The sequence below is a fragment of the Mastigoproctus giganteus genome, chromosome 7 (genome assembly GCF_048544385.1).
Source record: "Mastigoproctus giganteus isolate SK-2022 chromosome 7, ASM4854438v1, whole genome shotgun sequence".
NCBI classification, from domain to species: domain Eukaryota; kingdom Metazoa; phylum Arthropoda; class Arachnida; order Uropygi; family Thelyphonidae; genus Mastigoproctus; species Mastigoproctus giganteus.
Window position 1 is genome coordinate 5,262,326 of NC_143581.1, and position 25,944 is coordinate 5,288,269.

Here is a 25,944-nt window from a genome sequence, read left to right on the forward strand (position 1 = left end):
ATTTCACTGTTATAAACGATTCGAAAACGAGGGACCATAAATTCAAATTAAGGGGAGGAGGTTTATACTGGATTGTAGGAAGTTTACGGTGTGGATGGTTGAGGCTGACAGTTTGGAGAGATTCAAAGTCGAGCTGGATAGGTACCTATACCAGTTGGGAGTCAAATAATCAGTTTATTTTATTTATTTATATATATTTTTGACTGGTGCAGAAAAAGCCTCTGGCTTCCTTTCCTCAAGTGAATAAATAATAATTCTAATATTAATTGTAACATTAACGTGGACCATCCTTAGACGTCAGAGAGGTAGCAGAAGTAAAAGGCAAAGGAATGGGTTTTAATTTCAGAAAAGGAAATTACGATGCCTTAAGGTACTACATGGCCTCTATTAACTGGGTAGATATCGCGCAGAGAATGAATACAATTGAACTGTGGTACGCTTTTAAAACATTAATCACAGATGCCTTGAATGCGTATATACCATTAAAAAAATACTCCACGAGGAGGGTTCCAAGTTGGATGACTAGTGAAGTTGCCGCATTACTTGAGCAGAAAAAGGTGGCATGGAAAGGTTACAGAACAACAAAAAGTACTGAAGCCTATAACAGCTACAAGGTGATGAGTAATAGAGCCACAGAAAAGGTTCGACAGGCAAAGGCAGTTTATGAGAAATCACTAGCAAACAGAGCAAAGAGGGGGGATAAAGAATTCTTCACATATATAAATGCCAAGAAGAGCAGGACAAACCAGATCGGACCTTTATGCAAGGGAAAGGGGATAGTAATAAATACACCAGCTGCCGTTGCAGATGAACTCAACAGTTATTTTGCATCGATATTTACAAATGAAAAGCCTTTTGTGGCAAAGGGAAATTGTGGGAGCGAAGTTAAAAAATATGTAATTAATGATATTGAAATTTCGCAAGATTATTTAATGAAAAAATTTTCGAGCCTACAGACCAGTAAGGCTCCTGGAGTTGATGGAATATACCCTATAATCTTAAGAGAGGCGGCAAGCGAGTGCATTGAACCATTGAGGCTAATTATGCGAGCATCATTAGACTCTGGGGAGATTCCCTTGGATTGGAAAAGTGCAAATGTATCTCCCATACATAAGGGTGGCTCTAAAAGTGAAGTTGGAAATTATCGACCTGTCAGTCTGACTTCAGTAGTAGGGAAAATCATGGAGGCAATGATCAAGGGTGGAATTCAGGATCATTTGGATCGAATTGAAATTCTCAAGGATACTCAGCATGGTTTCGTAAAGGGAAAATCATGTTTAACAAATCTGGTTCGCTATTTCGAAAGGGTCACTCACGAGCTGGATTTAGGGAATAATTTCGACATTGTTTATTTAGATTTCAGCAAAGCTTTTGACTCAGTCCCACATGAGCGGTTGCTTTATAAGCTGGAACAGGTTGGAATCACTGGGAAAATCCTTAGATGGATAGAAGGATGGCTTCAGGGCAGGAGGCAGAGGGTTGTGATAAATGGCTATTCCTCAGATTGGGTTGATGTAAGAAGTGGGGTTCCCCAAGGATCAGTATTAGGACCACTGTTGTTTTTAATTTTCATAAACGACATTGATGAAGGGATAGAGGGCGTGATGTCTAAATTTGCAGATGATGTTAAAATTGGGAGAGTAGTTAATGATCACTGTCAAGCTGAGCTTCTTCAGAGAGACCTAGATAGACTTCAGGAATGGTCAGAAAAATGGCAGCTGTGCTTTAATCCAACAAAGTGTAAGGTATTACACCTGGGAAACAGTAATCCCAAAAAAACTTATTCACTTGGTGGAGTTCAACTAAAGCCAGTACTGGAGGAAAGGGACTTGGGTGTTACGATACGGTCAGACATGAAATTCTCTGAGCATTGTAAACAGGTTGCAAGGAAGGCCCATGGTGTCCTATCAATGATCTATCGAACTTTTGCAAGTAGAGATAGGGACGTGATAATCCCATTATATAAGGCTTATGTTAGACCACACTTGGAATACTGTGTTCAAGTATGGAGACCGCACCTGAAGAAAGACATCGAGCTTCTTGAAAGGGTGCAAAGAAGGGTAACTCGCCTGGTGAGATCGGCAAAAGGGCGTCCTTATGAAGAAAGACTTCGAATATGTGGGTTGCAGAGTTTGGAAACTAGACACCTTAGAGGAGATTTGATTGAGGTGTTTAAGGCTCTGAGAGGCATCAGTAAAATGAATGAGGACAAAATTTTCAAGATTATAAATGATGCTAGAACTAGGGGACATAAATTCAAGTTACGGGGGGAAATGTTTAGATTGGATTGCAGGAAGTTCTATTTTAGCCAGCGAGTTATAAATTACTGGAATAAGTTGCCTTCATGGGTGGTAGAGGCCGACAGTTTGGGGAAATTCAAAGGTCATCTGGATAGTACTTTCGGGTAAGGGAAGCACATAGGATGATAGGTTTAATTTCCTTTTTATTTATTTTTTATTTTATTAATTATTATTATTTAGTTATTTATTTTTATTTTTGTTTTTATCATTGTTTTGTTCGGATTTATTTTTTTTAATTTTTTTTTTTTTTTTTTTTTTTTTGGCTGGTGCAGCATAAGCCATAGGCTTTCTTGCACCATGCGGCCGTTACTAATACTAATACTAATACTAATCACTGGCGAATAATAACAAAATATTTATTTTTAAATAAAATACGGTTTAAATTAATTATAGATTTTTCAATGTAATAATTTATTCATAAGAATAAATATAGTTAAGCTGACTTACTATTCTGTCTATCAATGATTTGACATCGGTTTCACACTTGAAAGGGTGGCGATCAGGAACACAAGCTTTAAATAAACACAATTGGATATTGTATTCTTCACCATTTCAACTATTCCTTAATAGTTTAATTTCTTTTCAAATTCATTTAAAAAGCATAAATTTTGTTTGTTTTCAAAATGTATTCAAAAAGTAATTACGAAAAATAACTTAATTCACAGCAATAATCTGTTTCAACATATTATGACTAGTTGGCAAATTAGAGCGACATCTGTGGACAAATATTAAAAGACACTGAAAAAAATAATTATAATAAAAAATAATAATTATTATTATAATAAAAAAAAAATACTTACTTGTGTTTAGTTCTACAGCCGTTAACGGGAAGCATGAAAAGAAATAAGAAAAACCTATACCCACTCTACCCCTATTGATAGATCAAAATAATTATAAATAATAAAATTATTATAATTACTATAATATATATTTTTATAAATTTATATATTACATTATTATAAAAATACAATATTTGTTTATAATTTACAATGAATATTATTATTCATTACAATTTTAAAATTAAAAATCGTTAATATATTTCATTAGAACTTATAACAAATGAAAATAGCTACCGAATCCTCCAAGGAAGAAGTCTTTATTTTCATCTGGGATGGAGAACATCCAGGCTGCAAACTCATCAAATTTGCCATGGGCAAATCCTTCGTAAGTGAAGTTTCTATTTCTCCGACACCCAATAGTCACCTCCAATGGCAAAAGGGGTGGTTGATACGTATAATTAACAGAATCCGGATATCTGACGTAGGCCACTCTCTTGGCATCGATATACATCTGCAGGAAAGAGGCGTATAAACTCGAAAAAGTTTAAAGAATTCATATTAGAGTTGTAATAAGATTGTAGTTATTTTTGGTTCATGCTGTTTGATCAATTAATTGCTTATTTTATAATAGAGCACTTCCTACCTCCAGTCCCTGGTCTTGATGCCACCTTATTGCAAGGTTACTCCAGGTGTCGTTGTGTAGAAGTCCCACGGAGTACACCGACCAGATATCACTTCCAGTAGATACTATACTGTATACATAAATACCTCGATAGTAAATTGAAATCCCTGGGGTTCCAAGTTCATCAGCGCCTGCGCGAAAATATTTACATCATATAAAGATAATCCTAAAAAGTGGAATAATCATTACTATTTTACACTCCGGAAATCAAAATGATTGTAGGAAAGAGGAGAAGAAACGGGCTGAGGTCAGGTAGGAACCGTTGCTCACTTACCTGTACTAATGATGTACTGAACTTCTGTGTTCTTCCTAGAGAATTTTATCCTTGCCCATATGCTCAACGATATGCCGTCTTCGCAACTCCCAGGATTCAGCCAGCATCTCTGATGGTCGTCAGTCACTGCAAAATTGACCATCTTAATGCATTGGCCTACCGTTATTGTATCTCCAGGATTTAGATCTATACCGGAGCCAAATCCTTCAGGTCCATCTGTTCGATTGACGGAGCTATTGGAATTCACTGGAAAACCTTCCTGTCTTAGATCAGGGAAGTGGTAGTTGGCCGTGGTGGAGTACTTGCTATCTACAGATCAAAAAACTTGTTATGCCCAGAATGAAAATGTATAAAGTTAGCCTTAATTTTAAGGGTGTGTTAATTTACGAGTTACTGCAAATGAGGTGATGATAAGGTTTTGACTGAATTGGGATATGTTTAATATGATATTATACTTGAAATTATAATCTCTTAAACAGGACTAATAAAATCCTGCCCCCCCCCCTTTAAGAGCCACTATGGTCATGGGAAATCTCAAAAACTTACCAAATAGCGCATTACCTGAGATAGAGCAATTTCTCAATTAATGAGAGAATTACAGTGACGAAGGAAATGAGAATATATTTAATGGTCAGCCATTGGTTAGTTTGATCTTGCTATTATTAGACCATTCAGTACTATTGCTAGATTGTCTTATTGTTTTTGTATTTCTGTTGATCTTTACTGTTACATGTCAATAGACAAGATGGATATAAGAAACTAATTTCATCCTAAATTGACTTTCTGATTCTCATCAGGATTCTCAGCTATTTGCAAGATGAACTTTTCCAAAATACGAGCACGGGTTCCGATAGGTTGTACTCCTCTCATAGATGGCATCACTCGAGAAATTCCATCACTACAGTTTTGCCATCTGTGAATAGTCATTGGAAGGTCCCTAATTTTTCTGTCTCTTGAAGACAGTTGGGTGTAGCAACTAGTCAAGTGCAACAGATATTGCTTTGCCAGCCTTCTGAAGCCATATACTCTGAAAAGGAGATAGCAAATCGATCAAAACCCGAAGTCAGGTATCGTCTCGACAATTGTCACTCAGAATTGGTTATTATTACTTTATTTTTATGTCAGCACTACTAAGGACATGGGCGCCTCCGTAGCCAGGTGGGAAGGAGCAGCAGTGCGTAGCATACGCTTCTTGATTAGACCGGGGATCGAGCCCGTCACCACCAAATATGGAGGATGCGGAAAGGTCAGGGAATGACCACCGCATATTCCCGGAGCAATATGGCCTTAGTTGCTAATGCTCCTAATAACAACAATAACAACCCCTATAACAACAACTAAGGACATGGAGCATCACTTTTTTGTAACTTATTTATTCTATTGACGGTTTTCCTTTTTCTGCTCGACGAAAATTCAAGTTTCTAGGGGAAGTGAAGAATGAAACTAATACCCAAGGTAATACCCTCGCAGGTAGCACGTGTACATAATCATCGTCCTAGCCACACGCGATGGAAAAATGCTGGAGTTTCAATAACGATGCCAGGAATTTTTTATGGTTTTTTCACAAACTGGCTGAATTAGTCGGTCTCGGGTGAGGAAAATCTACCACGGAATACTCCCAATTTACCAACAAAAATATTGATGCCTCATTGTCTTAGTTGCATTGGCGCTTAATACACACGCGCACAAAAATAGACTAACCATGCGAAAAACGTCGACGAAATTTCTCCTGTCTCTTGATTGGTTGTCGTAGTGTTTTAGGTGCATCAGCAACTTAGGCCATATTATTGTGCCGTATGTATATGTCTGTGAACCATGCAACCCTCACCTGAAATCGACTAACTCAGTCACATTGTGAAAAAGATCCATAAAAATTCTTGGCCTCATTGATGGGATTCTAACTCAGGTCTTTTCCACCCAGTGTGTGGAGGACAGTGATTATACCAACTATCCTGGGCTGGAGTTGAGTGGCATTGTTGTAATTTATAGAAAAGATCACGATTACAGATGTAGCGTTGATGATTATGAGAAAAAATTCGCATCACAAATACTATTCTCAAATTAAAAACATGGCTACGTCATTGAGAACGTAATAAAATAAATAGAGATCTGATTAGAACTTTATTAATTAGTAGTTTTATCTCCATACTTTAATCAGCTTAATATATTCAAATTTTAATATAAGCAATATAAAGTTTACAGCTGATTAGGGGAAGGAGAATGGAAAAATACATGCAGGGGATTAAGACAAAAAAAAAATAATAATTTTTAATGGATTAAGTGTTTTATAAAAGGAGTGACAGTTGGAAATATTAATTAAAACTTAAAAGTGGGAGGGAGGTCGTTGATGGGTCATCAAATGAACCATTAGAGGTAGGTTCATAAAGCTGTTTGAGGAAGGAAAGATGGAAGACATGGTACAAGAAAAAAAACAGTACCTTTATGAGTTTGATTTTTCCCCAAGGATGCTGTTGATCTGCCACCAGGTGTTCTTGCAGTCGCCGTAGTAAGTTTAGTTGCAGAAGTAGCTCGTCTGGTGGTCCCTGACGACGAATTTGGAATCGGAATGGGGATGGTCGTTTGGGGGCGGGGGGTGGTTAAGGACGTACTGGGGCTGGTTAAGGATGAGGTTCTGGGGCTGGTTTGGGGAAAAATGAACACGGTTTCGGTGTGGGAACCAGGGATGGGCGTGGTGGTCAGACCACCCCGCCAGCGCCTGATCGAGGTGGTTGGAAGAAAATCGGGGAATAACTTTGGGGTGGTGTCAGGGGAGAGGGTGTAGGCTTCCGATGAGAACTGGTCATCCGGAGGGGTGGAGAGCATGTCGGTTTGGTCGTCCCAGCCGGAGATGGTAGAGTCCGTCCAGGTGGTCTCCGTGGAATTGTCGGTGGTGGTCGTCTGGGTCGTGGTGGTGGTAGTTGTTGAGGTCGTGGTAGGGGGCGCTTCGGTTGTCGTTGTGGTCGTCGAAGTCGTGGTCGCTTCCCTGGTGGTCGTCTGAGTTGTTGTTGTGGTCGCCATTGTTGTGGTTGTCGTAGACGTTGTGGTTGTCTCCACTGTAGTCGTGGTTGTGGGTTCCAGCGTAGTTGTAGTTGTCGGAGCGGCAGTGGTGAACTTCACGTCTTCCGTCGTTGTTTCCACTGAAGCCGCGCAAACAGTGAAAACACTTTTACACAATGGCGAATATTAATTAACACTAATTAAAACTAATTAAGACTAAACTTCATCAGAGCAGCCACGAGCGAAATTAATCGGAAACCAGTTACATTAGGAGAAGCTATACCCCCTCGATTACAGTTAGCTAGGCCTACATTTAAAATAGGATTAATAGTTCCCAGATTAACACGAAGTAGTTCAACAGAGACCCATTTAAGGACACTTACCTGTCATCTGTTAGGACCGATTCACATAAACTCGTCAGCGTTTTTCCTTGTAGGATCTTCTGCTGTTGAGGAAAACAACTACACACAATCTACAGACCACTTCAGAGAATGATCTGTGGTACTTTTTTAGATCCTGAAGATATGGAAGTCGTAGGAAATGATCCCGGACTGCAAGGGGGAAAGAGTATAATGTCGCTATATGCGGATAAGTATTCTAAGGAGGGCTGACACCTTCTGACATCCTCCTCAACGCTTACTATTAATCGGTGAACATCGATAGAAATTTTGTGAAGAAGCCACCATACAGGAAGTTGGTTTTATGTGGCTCGCCAGTTCGAGAACCTCTGGGGTGTAGCAGAATTTGTAGTTTCGTTACTGCAGAAACTCCCCTTTTCCTTAAGATCAGAAGCAGGGATTCCTGGTCATTGGAGAGGAAGACTATGAAAAAGAAATATTCTAAAAGGGGTTTCTGTTGAACTTACCTCATACTAATTACATACATGGATATCAAATTCCAGATAAAAAGAAATTTACGGACGAGATATCGTTCGAATCTCTTTCTTTTTGAACTTCTGGTGAAGAAAGGCACACATCTTCAGAACAATCCAGGATTCTTCGTTTCCTATAGGAGACAAAGAAGGTGACAGGAAAGAAAGGGGATAATAAAGAAGTGAGGAAATAGAGAGAATGGAAAAAGCAAGGTTAAGAACTACTCATTTCACTTCTACCACACATTGTTTTCGTTATTTCTCATTCATAAAACAAAAAAACATGTTCGTACAGAAAATTTCACGCGCTGGTACACTTGCCATATCTTTCATACAAACATGGTCCATGTACACACATGTACTCCATGTACACAAGGATTTGTGACCAAACACACTTCAACCATTCATACTACAGCTTTTATCAAACACTCTCTTTGATTTTCATGTGTTCAGTAGTTTTCCAATCTTTCCAGTTGGTTTCGCTGTGACGTATGTTTCTCCTGCAAAAGAAAGAAAAATGAAAGAATCAGTGCTTAAGAAATTTCATGAAATAAAGACATTAATTTATAAATTTTAATTTTCTTAATTAATAAAATATACTGTGTTCACATTCCATGGTATTCTTAACGCTAGCGTGACTTCCTACAGTTTGTCTCAGCTGACCTTAATGCTTACAGTTCCAGTCGAACAATCTCCTTTGAATTGCTTTCAGTCCAATCACCATCGATTCTGATTTTGATTGTGACGCATGCTCCAATGTTATGAGAATTATTTGTGTCCGAATGTTCAGAATTTGCAGCAATGCAAATAGTATAATTTTAGTAACTGATTAGGTGTACATTTTGTGGAAGTAATCATACATTAGGATGAAAAACTACGTAACATCTCCAGAGACCGATTAACTCGGCCATAAAAATCACTCTTTCCCAGATAAAAAATATTTCCCAAGTTGAGTCAGCAACAGAGATCAAACCCAAGCCACTTATACACTTTAAAAGATCAGCAATGTCATTTGTTCTAATACCCGCAAGGAGTTTCCTAAACTGTGAGTCATCACCAAGAAGTAATGGATGGTATACCTTAACCTTTCATTGATTTTTTAACAGTAACCCGCGCAAACTTTACCAATGTAATGGGCGTTTCTTCGAATTCACACTATAGGTCCAAACATTTTCATCCCTTTCGTATACTGAGTACTAATCCAAAGACTTGCCATTAAATATTCCCCTCCCTTCAACCGTAACTTGGCCCTCACACACAGTCATGTGATTCAACTGTGTGGGGCCTAAAAATACAGATATCCAGCAACAAAGCTTAGAGAGAAACTATTCAACTTTAATTAGCTGCAGCGAACTTTAACAAACTATTTGGCATTGACACCGACCTTGGATGGATCCAGCCCTGCATAAAGTATGATAGCCATTTGAAATTCGAAGTGCACGCTTCAAAAACGTTGGCAGGCGTCAAACGTGATTTGGCTATCTTCTAAACTACCCTGAACACTAACGGTCAAAAGTAATAGGCAACTTCCATGGAATACAAATGTAGTTTGGAGTTTAATTTTAAGATTACAGAGGTATAAATATATTTAGGATCTTTCTCTGGCGTTTATAAGGAAATAAAGACGATTTATAATACCTGTAACTCCAGACTGTCCTTTTAGCTCCTTCCTTGATACCTCTTTGGTGAGTTGTGACCATCAGGCCAGGACTGGTATTTAGTGACGTCTTGTTTGCGTGCAGGGTAAAATACCTCAGCGATAACATCCACCACTTCATATAGCGTTTGTTTATTTTTAATTATTTGAGTTAATAGAATCGGGTGAGACATTAATTTTCAGGAGGCAAAGTTATACACTTGCACGCAGAGTCTCTTCAAAGTCAACAAAATGCATATTAATGAAACAAGGAAAAGTAATGAAGTGACTTTTCCAAATATCTCAGAGCACGAAGCATTTTATACATAAACAGCAACAAAAAAAAAATGTATTGACCTGTGGTGGTAGTTAGGACCCTGCTGTGAAATATCGCGAAAACGTTCTGTGGTCTATATTTGGTAGTTAAGAGAAACAGTGTTTACAAATACAATTCGCAATGCAACAGCTCCCTGTAGAATATAGATAGGATGAGTTTGCTTGCGTGACGGTAATACTCTGATACTCGGATAAAAACAACACGTAATACGTATAAAAAAAAGCTAAACATAAAAAATATAAAATCTTTCATCACAAAACTCTACTGCAGAAAAACAACTTTAAAATAAATGATATTTGTAGAGAAAGTTGTTTTTGAAAGGGCAAAAAATCTGCTTATGATGATCAAATAAGTTTAAGTGAGACAATTTGAGAAGGTCCTCATTGGTAACATAGTTGGTAAGATTGCTGTCCTCCTCCACATATAGAGAAGATCTGAGTTTGATACATCAATCTAAAACTAAAACAGAAACCGTTGAATTCCCGAAATAGGAATTCAACAATTTCTGTTTTAGATTAATTAAATTCTATAGTTAACATTCATCTAGAAAGAAACTATACATTATGGGAAAGAAAGTTTCACTTTTAACGAGTTGCTTTTTAAATTTCTACTCAAAATAGTCGATGTTTTCACTTATACTAAGTGAGACACAAAACGGAAGCCCTCTAAGCTAGCACGGTGGACATAAAGAGCTTCAGTAATCAATGTATTTTCACTATATGGTTCAGTTAGTCGGCCTCAGGTGAGTTCGACTGGTTTTTCATCCAGCAAACAGCAGACCGGCAGAAGAATCCACTCAATTATCGGCACAATAAACTGAAGCCTCATAGGTTATTGGGTTTTAGGAACATCGGCGACTAAGTTCATGTTGCTTCATATGTATTATCTGTAAATTGCGTATGTTCTGAGGTCGATTTTCTGTTTGCTAGAAGAAAAACCAGAGTTTCCCGGAGAAAAAACCATGCTAAGCTCTCCTGAGACCGACTAATCTTCCCGTCATCGACAGGATTTGAACTTAGGTCTTTTCCACCCGGTGTGGGAAGGATGGCGATTCAACCACTGCGCTACCACGAGGGCAGCCTCATAGACTTAATAAAATGAAACTCCTGTACTTCAATTAGAACTCTTACCATCCAAGGCTATTAAGCCATATGAAGGGGAGAGGAAAAGGCTTAGTGTTCTGACAACTTCCGCGTGGTTACCACGACAACCGCTTCTCTCTACAATGGGAAAGTCAATCACCCAGCGTTCGAGCTCCCCCCTTTCCCCTAAGTGATTTCAGAAACACAGGATGAGGAACAACGAAAGTGCAAATACGGTTTTTCTCTGTTATTCGTGGCAGGTGTTTCATTGACGAGAATTCCTCGAAAATTAGGTCGGCATCAACTGAAAAAAGAAATTAATATTTCATGAAGCCTTCGAGGTAAGTGTATGGAAACCTAGATCTGCGTGCGCCCTGCACAGAACCTTTTGCAGTAGGTAGACAATGTATTATTCATCTTCGTTTTCTATGCGTACAGCAAAATAAAGTTGGTAACAACAAACTGGCCATTTACAAATTTGTTTCTCGCGTCCCCAATGAAGTAAATCGCGTGCACATGGAAAGAAAAATGAATCCGCATTTACTTGTTGAAAATAATTTGTTAAAAATACATTGCTATCAACTAATCAGCAGGGATGATTGGCCTATAATTACGAAATAGATGCAAAGAAATTTTTCACTGTGAAAGAGTGTGATCGATGACAATAAATTATATATTGAGTTATCGGAATTTTAATACAGTTGGATCTCTGTGAAACATCTTGTAGTCTTTGAGGAATATCAAATGAAGATAGAAATATGTCTTCATCCTCGAGCAGAACGATTCTCCCCACGATTCTTTTACTGGCCAGCCAGAAGGTTATGTACATAATCTTCTAGGTTAAGAATATGTAAAAGGCCAGTTGTTGAAGAATCGAATTTTTGGTATCGAAAATAGATCTCTGTTATGGTTAGAATACTGAGTATGTCTCTTTATTCAAGAGAAGTTCACACTTCCCTAAGAAAAATACATTGAGAATTATCCTGGTTGGGGAAAATAAAAGAAAAGCTCATAATCGGGAATCTTCTGAGACAATAAAAGGTTAAAAATAAAATAGTTGAGCAGTCAGATAGCTTGTGGGCTTTGGAGGAGTGAGGTACCAGCTGTTCTCCATTGGGAAATTATAACAACTACCAATTTGGGTTCCAAAGTACAAGGGCAGTAAAGCAATAATGCGCAAGAGAAGGAACCAAAAGGAGGATGGAGCAATGTTGAGAGGGATGGGGGAGCAATTGAGAGGGAGAATGGTAATGATGTGAAGGTGTCAGGGGAAATATTTATATAGTTTTATAGATTTATATAGTTAAATATATATATATGAAATAATAAAATAAAGATAAAGAAAGAAAGAGCACAGTCACAAATTTTTTATCGGCCTTTTTTTCACAACATGATTGGGTTAGTCGGTCTCAGGTGAGGGTAGGAAGGATCTTTTCTCCCGAAAACTGGGGTTTTTCTTCCAGCAAACAGAACGACCACAGAATACACATAATCTACAGACAGCATTGACGGAGAAAAATGGCCTTAGTCTCTGATGCCCCTAAAACTCCACTACAACAACACCAATCATTTTATATGAATTATTAAACGAATTGCAGTATCCATGGAGTATTTTAAAATATTTTGTTCTTTTTAATTTTGATCAGTGCTTACGAGTTTCAAGAGAAATTTTACAGCTTTTCTGTAAGGAAAATTTGACAGATCGTTGTTCTCCTTCTCCGAATTTTTGCGTAAGTTCCTGATGCATTGTACTTTTTTATTTTTATTGCAGGTCCTTCATGAATACAATAAAGTGTTTCTGCGAATCATAACGGATCAGTGCTTCATTCGATTAAAATACGAATGACTGTTTGTAACCGCCATGGTTGATATTATACCGATGAAGCGACTACTCCTAAAACCCCTTCGATAAAATAGAACAAGTTATGCAACAGTTCTGATCGATCCAGTCATGGATCAGTTCTCTGACAATTCTTTGGCGGTGCTTTTCGATATTGCATCATTACAGGATTACTAATGGACTCTTGCGTTGTTCCAGGGGAAGGCAAATATGCTTAACGAAAGGGAAAGTAATTTTGGAATTTCGGGGCGTATCTGATTTTAGATAATTTTCGTTTTCGATAGATCTTTTGCAAAAGCCTTAACACTGAGGATAATAATCTCTTAATGATCATCATGGTCCTGATCCTGCAAAGGTCTTTGAGACTGCTGATCATGATTTTTTTTTTATTGTTTAACTCAGTGCTTTCTAAACTTTTTTGAAGCTGTCAAAAAAGCTGTCCCAAAAATAATTCAACATCCTACCCAGAATTTCGTGATTATTCCATAGTCCACTCTTTATGTTTCTTATTTTTAAGTTAAAAGACTTCTACACTGGTGTGCAAAACTTAAGGACCAACACTAATACTAAAGGTTACAACCACAAAATCTTTAAAGTACTCTTTACTGATGAGAGTAGATTCAGTCTCAGCAGCGATTCTGGACGTCAGCTAATCTGACGTGAGGTTGACACACGGTATCACCTCGTAAACATCACTGAAAGGAATCGATATGGCGATTGAGGTGTTCTCCTCTGGGGAGGCGTTATCCTGGATGGACGTACACAACTCCAGGTACTGGAAGGCGATACTGTTATAAGTACACGCTACTGTACTGAGGTAATCCTTCCCCATGTGTGTCTGTTCCGAGGTGCCATTGGCCCCGAGTTCGTGTTTATGGATGATAACACCACACCCCATTGCACTGCAGCTGTTAATATGCTTTTGGAAAGTGAGGACATTGTTCGTATGGATTGGCCTGCCCGTTCCAGCGATCTAAATCCCATGAAACACATATGGGACGCTCTGGGGAGACGCCTAGCGGCACGTCCACACCCACCAGCTGAAGATGGCGCTGACAGAGGAATGGACGATGTTACCGCAAGAACTTATCAACAACATTATTTTAAGTATGGACAGGCAGTACAAAGCCCGCATCGACATTAGGGGTGGCCATATCTCCTACTGAGGACCACCTCTTCCCTTTGTTTGGCAGTGATGCTTCTGTATCATGGCAGCCAGTTCTATGTTGCCATTTTTAAATAAAGTCCCTCTGTACCGTTTTGTTTCTGTTGTTGTGTCGGTGCTGTTTCCTTCATCATTTCTGTACCTCACGAAGTTCCTTTGGTATGCTTTTCCCATATCCAGGCCACTCCTATGAGAAGCTACAGGTGAAAACCTGACTGGTCCTTAAATTTTGCACACCAGTGTATCTCTTCTTTTCTTTAAACAAGAGTAAGAGATAGACGTAAACTGTGAAATACTTAACCGAGTTATTCAACATCGACTACACCAATTAAGTCGGTGTAGCGATACCCACTTTGAAAGGCTCTGACTTAATTTGTCTGTATAAAGCCAAATGAGAAAACTGGTGTTCGAATACTTTTTAGAGGGAATTGTATGCTTTGCTCATGATTAAGTGAAAGAATTAAAACATAATGCCATTATAGGAACTGTACATGCATTTGGTAAATATTTAATTATTTATGTCAATGGTCCTTTCTGTACCTTGTAGCACAACTGGGAGTTGGAGTATTGTCTAACAGAGAACTAGAAATATCAGTGGCTTTCTATTCAGTGAAGATGAAAGCTATCTCTGCAGGGGTTGTTTGTGCGCCCATAAATCTGAAATAATCTTGTTTATTGTTCGCGGAATCCTAGCAACAGTACCTGGTGGAAATGTATCTCTCTGTAGATGTTGCACGTAATTCTGAGCTTAAAGTCTCCTTCAACCAAAAAGTATTGAGGAGATTTGTTTCAGAAATGCGCGTTTAATTTACGATTCAGTTTAATGACGCTCATGTAAGTAAATCGTCCCAGAGGTACTTTGTTTTCCTCATTAAACTGAGTACTTCGTGACAATCTAAATCTTTCTGTCCATCTGTTGTTTACATTCTCTGCTGTTGGTTGCACGTAATATTTAGTTCTCTGCCTTCTCCTTAAAAGAGTGAAATATTTTTTATCTTTGAATGAAATTGGATGAAAAATGAAAACACAAAAAGATTATATTTAAGGCATGTACAGGGTATTGGTGATTTCATTTGCTTTCTGCTTGCATGTAACTTCTTGTGGAAGAGCTATAATCACCTTTCATCGAGGAAGCGATTATGTAGCCGAGCAATTAATTCTCTGTTTATTGGCTGTCAAGTTTATCGTGGCAAATGAAATGACGAAGCCATAAAAGGTGTAGATGTCCCTTCCGCCCTGGTGCTTTTTGTGTCCTTGAAAGAGAGAAAAGCGTACCTCTACCCAAAACGACACTTTGGGTCGATCGGAGAGTGTGGGTGTATGCATGTGCTAAACGAAAAAAAAAAAAAGAGATGAATTATGTTTCGACTTCCTGAATCGCACTTAGGTTCCATCGAAACATTAAGATGTGCACGCAATCTCAATAAGAAAACTATTCGTGTACGTCAATGAAATCTGTTTAATTAGCACGTAACTATTCTGCGTGCATCACCCTCTAGTCTGAAACTATAGAGGAGGTTGATTTTAAAAAAAATCGATAAATATTAAGGTCGAGAAAAGATCACAACCAGACACTTCCTATCAAAAGAGGAATCTTCTAGGGAGATGTACTGAGCCCATTATGGTTCTGTGTAGCACTGAACCCACTGTCCACCGTGCTCAATAACAGCGAAGGCGGATATATCCTAAAAGAGGCGAGGAAGGACCTGTACACCTTCTCTCACCTGGTGTACATGGACGACCTAAAACTCTATGCGGCAACCAAGAATCAACTCCAACGGCTACTCCGGAACACCGAAGAGTTAGGCACTGACATCAGAATGCAATTTGGCCTAGAAATATGCAAGACTCATTGATTGCATCAAGGACGTCCAGTAGGACGAAACTACCAGGTGAAGATCTGTGAAGGAGAGATTGAAGCCATGAGGGAGAGATATACAAATATCTGGAGATGATGCAGGCCCACCGGTTACAATACAAGGAAATCAAGGCCCGCCCTGACTAAGAAATACCATCCGAGGCTGAGAAGCCTTCTAAAATCAAAGCTGAATGACAGGAACATGGTCACATCCATAAACACCTACGCATCCCTAGTACTAACATACTCCTTCGGGATCATAAATTGGACCAAAACTGAGCTGGAGAATATTATGAGATCGATTAGGATAATCATGAAGAAGAGCCTCAAAAACCACCCGAAGTCAGCCATTGAGAGAGTGACGATAGGGGTTTGACCTCATTGAACAGGAGAAGAAGGCAATTAAGAACCTCGGAGATTACTTCTAGAAAAACACAACGCCAATCTACCAAACCATAAGGAAGAGAGACAAACAGCACACACACACACAGTCAACCTCAACAAGGAGTTCTCACATTAACACAGGCAGAAGAATCAAAGACAGAAAGACGGGCAAAGAAGGCACTCCATGGCAGACACTACAATGTTCTTCTTCAAAATTACAAATATGAGATGGCTTCGAAACGCATTGTTCACGAGAGGGAAGCTCTTCTTCGAGACTGAAGGATTCATGCTCGCCATCCAAGACCAGTAATTAACACAATTACCTGGTCTTGGATGATAGATTACACACATATCCAGAATGATAGATTACACATATCGACGATGCCACCTCTTCCTAGAAACAATTCAGCACATCACCACGGGATGCAGGGTGATCAACCAGACGGAACATTGAACCCTAGGGGACTCAAGCAACTCTCTAGTTGCTTGAGTAACGTTAGTCCACAAAGAGCAGCGTCTGTTGATTACCACTCTCTGTCTTTCCCACTCAACCACTCTTTTATCCATTGCAGCAACTTGCCCTTAATACCATACTGCTCCAAATTGTAGAATGGTCTTCCATGCCCAATAATATCAAAAGCTTTCCTGAAATCCAAGTATATGATATCAAAATTATTTTTTGCATCCAGTTCCTTTGTGACCACATCATAGTAACCAATCAAATTGGTCAAACAAGACGTTCCCTTAACAAACCGATGCTGTGTCTTAACTATTACTGCAGTCTTGTCTAGATGATCATGAAATGCTTCTTTAATCAGTGATTCCATTATTTCCCCCGGAACAGAAGATGAACTAACAGGTATGTAAATACTCGTGGCACCCATTGATCCCACTTTGTGAATTGGGGATACATTTGCATACCTCCAGTCCGTGGGGACTTCCCCTGAGTCCAGGGATGTTCTCATAAGTCAAGATAAGTCTGATTCATTCCCTTCCTTCTAGAGTTTATATAAGTAAAGAAGTCCTTGCTGTTTTGGTTAGCATCCTTTGCCAAAGATTTCTCGTAATCTCCCTTCTCTTGCCTAACCTCCTTTGTGACTTCATTACAGACTAGCTTATATCTACCATAGGTTTCTGCGTCGCCTGACACAGAAGCCTATGGTATATTATGTTTGGAATTTGTGTTTGTTCTGTTGTCTATTTGCTGGCAGTGGACAAAAAAATCCGAGTTTCCGGGAGAAATAACCACTACTCTCGGGTAGACAGACTAACTCAGCCACACTGCGTAAAAGTCTCATAAAAATTAATAATCACTGCCTAATCAGACAGTAATGGCCTGATTCCATAAGGTGGCAGTAATGTTCCTCCAGTATTTCCAACTCTAGATTACCGTCTCTCAATCCTGGACACGATAAAGAAGAAAGTACGCTTTGGCTTCGCCGATAGTGTTGATTATTCGCAGAAGATTTGCAATCAATTCATGATAGCAATCAGCTAGAATTTGATGCCATTCCTTACTCAGTGTTCGAATTAGTAATAGTAATAGTAATGCGTAGTAATAGTATTCGCCTTATAGTGCGAGGAAGCTACAGGCTTTTGCTGCACTGGCAAAAAAAAAAAAAAATAAAAAAAAAAAATAAAAATAAAAAGTAGATAAGAAAATACAAGCTATCCAGTTGACTTTTAAATTTATTAAAACTGTCAGACTCTACCTCTGAGAACAACTTGTTCTGGCAATCAACGACATGAGGTTTAGAGTATATGCAGTCTAATCTAAACCTCAAGCCCTGCAATTTGAATTTATGACCCCTAGTTCTGGAATTCTGCAGAACAGCGAGAATTCTGTCTTCATTCATTTTATTAAAACCCTTGTAAACCTCAATCAGTTCACCTGTTACCAATTTCACCTGTAATCCCATTATATAAGGCCTATGTTAGACCACACTTGGAATACTGTGTTCAAGTATGGAGACCGCACCTAAAGAAAGACATCGAGCTTCTTGAAAGGGTGCAAAGAAGGGTAACTCGCCTGGTGAGATCGGCAAAAGGGCGTCCTTATGAAGAAAGACTTCGAATATGTGGGCTGCAGAGTTTGGAAACTAGACACCTTAGAGGAGATTTGATTGAGGTGTTTAAGGCTCTGAGAGAGAGGCATCAGTAAAATGAATGAGGACAAAATTTTCAAGATTTTATATATAAATTATGCTAGAACTAGGGGACATAAATTCAAGTTACGGGGGGAAATGTTTAGATTGGGCTGCAGGAAGTTTTATTTTAGCCAGCGTGTTATAAATTACTGGAATAAGTTGCCTTCATGGGTGGTAGAGGCCGACAGTTTGGGGAAATTCAAAGGTCATCTGGATAGTACTTTCGGGTAAGGGAAGCGCATAGGATGATAGGATTAATTTCCTTTTTATTTAATTTTTAATTTCATTTTATTATTTTTATTTATTTATTAATTATTAATATTTATTTATTTATTTATTTAATTTTTGTTTTTATCATTGTTTTGTTCGGATTTTTTTTTTTTTTTTTTTGGCTGGTGCAGCATAAGCCATAGGCTTTCTTGCACCATACGGCCGTTACTAATACTAATACTAATACTAATTAGTTAGCAAGTTCTGCAGCCCACATAATCAGAGTCTTTCCGCATACGGTCGTCCTTCTGTCGATCTCAACATTCGAGTAGCCCGTCTTTGAACCCTTTCAAGAAGCTCAATGTCTTCTTTCAGATGAGGTCTCTATACTTGAACACGCTATTACAAATTTGGTCTTACAATTGCCTTATACAGTGGGATTAGGCAATTGTAAGGTTCCATCAGTGACATTGTAATTCCCTCAGTGACACGAGCAATTTTTATGGGATTTTGTGAAAAAACACATAAAAATTACCACATTCATGCGATGATTGCATGGTTTTCCCTCCCTGAAAACTGGGTTTTTCATCGAACAAACAGGAAAATCAACTACAAAATACATGGAATGTTGATGTCGCATTGCTTTAATGGTACTAAGCACACGCCCGCCTCCCCCTAGCAGTGGGAATGCTATTGTAGCAACGCAAGTGGATTATATTCACCTCACTCTGATCCAGAATTCCAACTCATCTGAAAGTGGTCTCTGGGATTCAGATTAGTGCTTTGATCTAGGACAATTAGGGAAATATACTTATCTAATTACAAAAACAAGTATGAGAGAGAGAGAGAGAGAGAGAGAGAGAGAGAGAGAGAGAGAGAGAGAGAGAGAGAGAGAGAGAGAGAGAGAGAGAGAGATAATCTTTATTGACCGTCACGGCCATAAAGCCAGGGGTTCGCAGCCTCCTTGTATCTACACATGAAGGCAATCACAAATTTGTGATTACATCTTAAAGATCGTCTCCTCCCTTATCAGAAGCTCCATCTAGTTCAACTCCTGGCTGCCAGGAGTTGAACTAGATGGAGTTCTGATAAGGGAGGAAACGATCTTTAAGATGTAGTCTTGAAGAGAGAGCAATAAGCTTAGGAGTGGACCGGAGAGCTGGTTGGGGGATCCGCCAATACGTGGTGTCCCAAATGTTGGGCGCTGAGAGTCTCCCAGTGATCATTTTGATGGTGCAGATTAGTCTTCTTTCATGGATTAAGGCTGAAAATCTAGTTAAATCCAGTGCTTTGGCCATCGGTGTTGTGTTGTGTGCTGCTGTAGTGGGAGACAACACTTCCAGGTCGCCCACTTCAGGAGCCAGTATTCTGCGGCCTTTAATGGTTTAATTGTTGTGTTTGCAGTCGAGTCCCACAACTCTACTCCATACAGTATGCCTTCTAAAATCATCGTCCTGGTATAAATTTTTATCAGAATTCTGTTCTGATAAAATATAATAAAATGTTGAATTTGGCATGGAGCTCTTCTATATGAAGATGGAATTTTAGTTTTTGGTCAAAGATCACATCCTTTGCCTGTGATGTGATAATAATTTTGAAGGAGCTTAAGCAAGGCTGGGATGTTAACACCATCGAAAGCAGCTTGTAGATCTAGATAAGTGATTGCAATTTCTTCTTTCTCCTCAAATGATTCAAGGATGGCATTGGTAGTCATAATTAGATTATTAACCGTTGAGCTATCCTGCAGAGCATAATGAATTTGTTGAGGCCAGTGAGGAAGGATGTGCATGGTAAGCACGAGGAGGGTGAGATGGGTCTGAAGTGCTTGGCTTCAGTTGGCTGACAAACTTTTGAGAGTGGCCTAACAGAATACATATTCCATGTTGGAGGGAAAAATTCTCCTTTTAATATGGTGTTAAAAATCATTATGAGAGGATCAATTAGATATGGGCAAACATTTAATGATAAATTGTGGAACTTTGTCAGTCCCTGAAGTACCAGTTGCAGGCAATTGATTAATTGCAGATATAAGATCTTGTCTTGTGATTAAGATGGTTGCAAGTGCATCTCTGGGAACATCATCATCAAACATGGGATGAAGATGCTCCTGATGCACAGTGCGTCGTATGTAATAAAATATTAACAAACAGTTCTTTGGCTCCCGCTAAACGTGTGTTCAGTAAATATATTGTGAGATGAAAAAAAAATTTGGGAAACGCTGCACTACTGGATAATACAAACTCTATTCATGTACAACATGTATTAAACATTACAAATATTTATTAAAACCAAGAGTTCATTTTCTTATCTATTATTTTTATGCTAAATCATGACTTGCATTTTGATGTTCACTGTTTAAATTCATTTCATTTATCTCAGTTCATATTTCTATAAATATTTTTAATTTCTACACCCACTCTTCAAATAATTAGAAGCCATTTGCAACTGATCATATAATTCAACGTAGGGCGTGCAGATGTAACTTGTGGCATCGTGTCATCAGAAGTTTCTTGCTCTCGGATAATATAACTGAATCTCAAGAAGCCATACATCCAGATTGTTTTATGTTCTTCACCAAAGCAACTGGAGGTGGTGTCATGGCATGAAAATTATAGAACACTTGTCATGAAACTTCACTAACTTCATCCAGCACTTCATTTTTACACGGACTGTGATGAATTCTTTCAAGAAAAATTCAAGATTAATTCAAGGTGAATCCTTTCAGTATCTATCCTGGCTCCCCTAATTCTCCAGTTCTGAATCCAGTTGAGAATATCTGGAATTCGTTCGAAACGGTAATTCGGCTTCGAAGTTCTCTGCGGACCACAATATAGTAGCTCACAAATGTTTTGATGGAATAATGGTAAAATCTGTAAAATTATTAAACTCCCTTTAAGAACTATCGAATTCCATCTGACGATGTGTGCTAGCTGTAATTTGGGCAAAAGGTGGTAATATAGAAATTGAACAAAGGCTGTTAATTTTTTGGAGAGTAAGTATATGTTACATCGTTAAAAATAATTGAGAATTTTATAATTAGTCCGTGTATACTTTTAACATTTAGGATGGTTTAGGATGGCTGCTTGATTACTATAATATTATTATTTACAACAAACAAACAAACAAGCTATAATAGCAAACTAGAATAATAAAATCATGGTAAGATGGTATTATAACAAATAGGTATGTGGCTACTTACTCATTTCCAGAAAATATACAAACTAATCAAAGACCACACGCAATTTACATACATATGCGACTGGCGTATGAATTACCTGTATACACGTAGCTTGTTTTTTTAATTGTCTCTGGAGGGAGGAGTCCAAATAATTTTGAGAGGATCATGAATAAGTTAGGATGGGAAAATGGATAGACAGTGACTACGATGGGGTGTACCCGAATTACAAGATGGTAAACTAGACTGTCCAAGTATTGTTAAACAGATTAAGAACTCCAGTGTCTTTTTACAAACCATCCTCTATCCAATAATACTACCACCCCGTTGAACAGCAATATCTTCACCAAGAAAATAGAACCAAGAACGGTGTAATTGCGTGATAAAACTGGAACTGGGATTTGTTGAATCCCAGTTCTCTTTCAACATTTCAAAGCTCTCTTTTCAACATTTTCAAAGCCTCTTTCAGCATTCCAGTACTAACCTTCCAGTATCGAATGGTCTATTGCAGGCATTTGTGCGATGGATTCACTTTACTTGGCAATCCACTGTTCTGTCTGCAATTCATTCCCCCCGTGTCTGATTCTTTTCCAGTTCCAGCATTCATATTCCAAATAGATAATTTTTGGCTTATTTCTGAATCAGAAGTTGTATTCCTTGTTCATTTGCATCCTTCAATCTTTCTCAACAAAGATTAAGGATGAATTTAATGGGATGAATGATATCGCAAACCACCTGTTGTTTTTAAATAAGTTTTATTTTTTGAAAATTTTTCCCATAATGAAATTAAATACAAAATAATATTTTGTGCCATAATTTCAGTAGTGCATTCTCTTTTCCAGTATGTTGTGAGTTCAATTACGTTTAGAATCTGCAATAAGATTTATTCTGATTGCATAAATTCTCGTTATAGTGGACTTTTACTGTATTTTGACGATAAGCATTGAAAACTAAGCACAAATCTAGTTCATATCAATTCTGGACACTAGAATGATGCTCAACGTTTCAGAAAGTTATTGAAAATGAATCAAGTTTTCGTAGTGTTCTAAATCTTCTTCAGTGGCACTCAACGTTTATTAGTGTAACCTCATTATTATATTTCTGTGTAACATCCATAATAGCGATGGAAAGTTTGATAAGCATATCTTTCAAGTTATCATTTAAGCATACTGATCTATTGGATTCATCAGAATAATACGCTTTCATTTCCTAGTTATTAAGCTTCATTCTTATTTTTCAGGCTTAGTTACCCATCCCGGATTAAGTTTAAATTTGAAATTTTCTTGAGAAAAGCGAATCAAACAAATTCGAAGTTATTCCGAAGCATTCCTCTTTACGTTTAGGCAAGCGGAACCGCTACCAAGTTAGTTGGTTTTAGAAAAGGGTTTCGTGATTCATTTCTCCAGAATGGTACATCTTTCATCCCACAAAACAAGTAACAGAATAATTTCCTCAGCGCTCATTCTAAACAACCCAACTGAAAGCATAACATTTCTAGAAGTTAATGTAGCTACATGAACATGACAGTCGGCTTCTTTTTTCCTTAAATATGTAATAAATCTGAAGCGCAGTTCACCAACTTAAAAAGGAAATGCAAATCACAAATTTAAAATTGAATTGATGATCGAAAATTTAAAAAGTTGCATTAAGGACAGAGGCCATCGCTGAGATCTCGTGCATCAAACAATACTAAATCATTCCTGGTTGTTTTCTAACGTACTGATAACTCGCATTTTATATTTTTTCTAATTACAGTGATTTGCCATAAAGCTACATGTCAAACCATGCCCCGAGTTGTTCGTGGATCAACTTCAAGTGCATGGACCCTTTCTTACCCACCCAGGATTGTTTGTACAAACCAGCGTTGGCTTCTGCGAATAGGGGCCCTAAACTATTGCTTACCTCATCTGTTCGTCCGTAGATGCTATGCCTTCATTTTCTCCACTCTGGCTCAACTACACCAACCCTTTCCACTTCTCTCGCACCAGTGCCTTGACGTAACAGATCGATGTTCGCCACCACCGCTGCTCCGACATGCCCCAGTCAAACAGCGTAACGAAAGAGATCACGTCACGAGTCAGCGTTGAGTAACGAAGTCACAGAAACACTCCGGACAATTACATCAGTCACGTGGGAGCTGCTGAATGAGCACCTCGAACATCTGGACACGAGTTACCTGTTGTCTTTCTTCCGGTCCCTGTCGCCGAGAGGACAGAAAGGTTGCGAACAAACGCGGAGGATTTTACAGGTTTATGTTCGAGTGAATTCCGAACATCCTTTCGTGTCTTTGGTACGAGATGTTACTCGCTTTTCAGCTGAGTGTGCATCTGATGCGTGTATGAAATCAAGAAAACTTTAAAGCGTACAAAGAGTTACGCTCATTTCAATACAGCTTTGCAAAAGGTGGTAGACGGATAGGTGATAGATGTGGACCATGGATGGGGTTCATTTATGAAAAATGAACCCCATCCATGATCCACATGTCAGGAACAATTATATTTGCACTTGAACAAAACAGAAAACAAGGAAAATTGAGCTTAGCAACTTCCAATAGGAGGTCATCAAAACATCCTTTAGGAACGTTTATTCAAAAACTAGTACGGCCACCTTTTTCCCGAATTACAATTCATAAACGCCATCGCATGCACTCCATTAGGTGTGGGAACGCCATAGTTGTAATTTAAATCTGTAGTTGGATTCCCTCAATGGAATCCAACTACAGATTTGACAATTCTTCCATTAGAATATTTCTTAACTACTCTGTTGTCGCCATAGAAAATCGCAAAGCTGAACTGCTCTTTCCAACCTATCCCAAACAATCCTCAATTGGATTCAGATCTGAAGAATTAGGCGGCCAAGGCAAATGTCGGAAATCTTGAGAAAGTTTACCGAACCATTCCAGACACAGTTTTTGCACTGTCAATAGTGGCGTTGTCGTCTTGGAAGAATCCATCATAAATCCGGATAAAAACGAATCATTGCAGGGGAAGTTGATCCGATACAACAGAAAGGTGTTCATTGGGGGTTAACACGGTTTTCTAACGATATGAGCGAATCCAGTCCGTACCAGCAGAAGAAACTCCATATCATGACACCATCTCCACATCAAGCCGTTCAATGGGGAAAAAAAAAAGATAGTCTGGATGCATGGCTCCAACGGTTCACGCCACACACTACCATTGATGCAAAAAAGTGTAAATCAAAACTCGTTCCCTTGCGTTGTATTATCTAAAAGTTAAATTCAAGTAAGGTAAAATATCAAAATTTCCGAGTAAAATAATTATTGGTTAATTTAAAAAAATTTTTTTTTCTTTTTGCTGGCTCCTGGTTTGGGCAACCTGGGAGCGGGATTGCTGGCGCCCACTATCTCCAGTGGGTGCCGAATTTTGTGTGTTTCAGCACTACAGGTAATAGTGGACCAACACTTTTTCGGAGCTGTTCTGCAGAGGTTTTGCACCACCACAGATGAACAAGGTGGAGATGGGCAAATGCCTAGGAGTCACCAGCGATACCTCACACACACACTAATTACTAGTGTGTGTGTGTGAGGTATCGCTGGTTAGACCACACTAGTTAGACCCAGTGTGGTCTAATCAGCTAGTTAGACCACACGATCTTTTTCCACTGTTCCATAGTCCGATCTGGCTGTTGGCGGCGCCACTCCATCCTTCGATTTTTTACAACAAGAAGCGTCATTCTCATAGGCAAAACTCCACAAAATTCCACATTCTTCAACTGCACAATTCGATTAGAGGTTTTTCTTTGCCTAAATTGAATATTTCAGTCACTTTCTATACACTAAACCTTCAATCCTGAAGCATAATTCGCCTTCTATGTGACAACTTACATTTGCATACTGTACGTTTAACTATTTGTTGACACCAATTGCAAAACGTCTTTAAATATTTGGACAATGGGCATAGGTCGCCATATAAGCAATCAGTCTTGAAAGTGTCATTGTAATTAAATTGCAACCCCCTCGATTAACGGAGGACTGATGCAATCACAAGGTAGATGACAGAAATTGAATAAAAGACACCACAGGTCGTTTAGAAGAGTCCGATAGTTCTCATTGAATGCTGTCAACCAGGAGTTCAACAGTAAAAACAGAAATTGATATTAATATTAAGACGATACGGAAGGATCTGCATGGCAATGGATTGTATGGCAACGTTGCAGCACACAAGCCAAAGGACTCAATGGTAAT

At 38.6% G+C, this 25,944-nt stretch overlaps 1 protein-coding gene across 1 annotated transcript in view; it reads right to left on the reverse strand.

The window, feature by feature from the left end:
- The window catches only part of LOC150082450 (adhesion G protein-coupled receptor L2-like), a 29,176-nt gene extending 24,705 nt beyond the window's left edge, over positions 1-4,471 (reverse strand). Inside the window, exons 1-5 of the mRNA XM_090377758.1 lie at positions 4,036-4,471; positions 3,723-3,892; positions 3,358-3,590; positions 3,101-3,171; positions 2,748-2,812 (exon numbers count right to left, since the gene is read on the reverse strand). Coding sequence (XP_090233884.1) covers positions 2,748-2,812; positions 3,101-3,171; positions 3,358-3,590; positions 3,723-3,892; positions 4,036-4,177 — 681 coding nt within the window. The 5' untranslated portion in view covers positions 4,178-4,471. The remainder of the gene's footprint in view (positions 1-2,747; positions 2,813-3,100; positions 3,172-3,357; positions 3,591-3,722; positions 3,893-4,035) is intronic.
- Between the last annotated feature and the right edge of the window lie 21,473 nt (positions 4,472-25,944).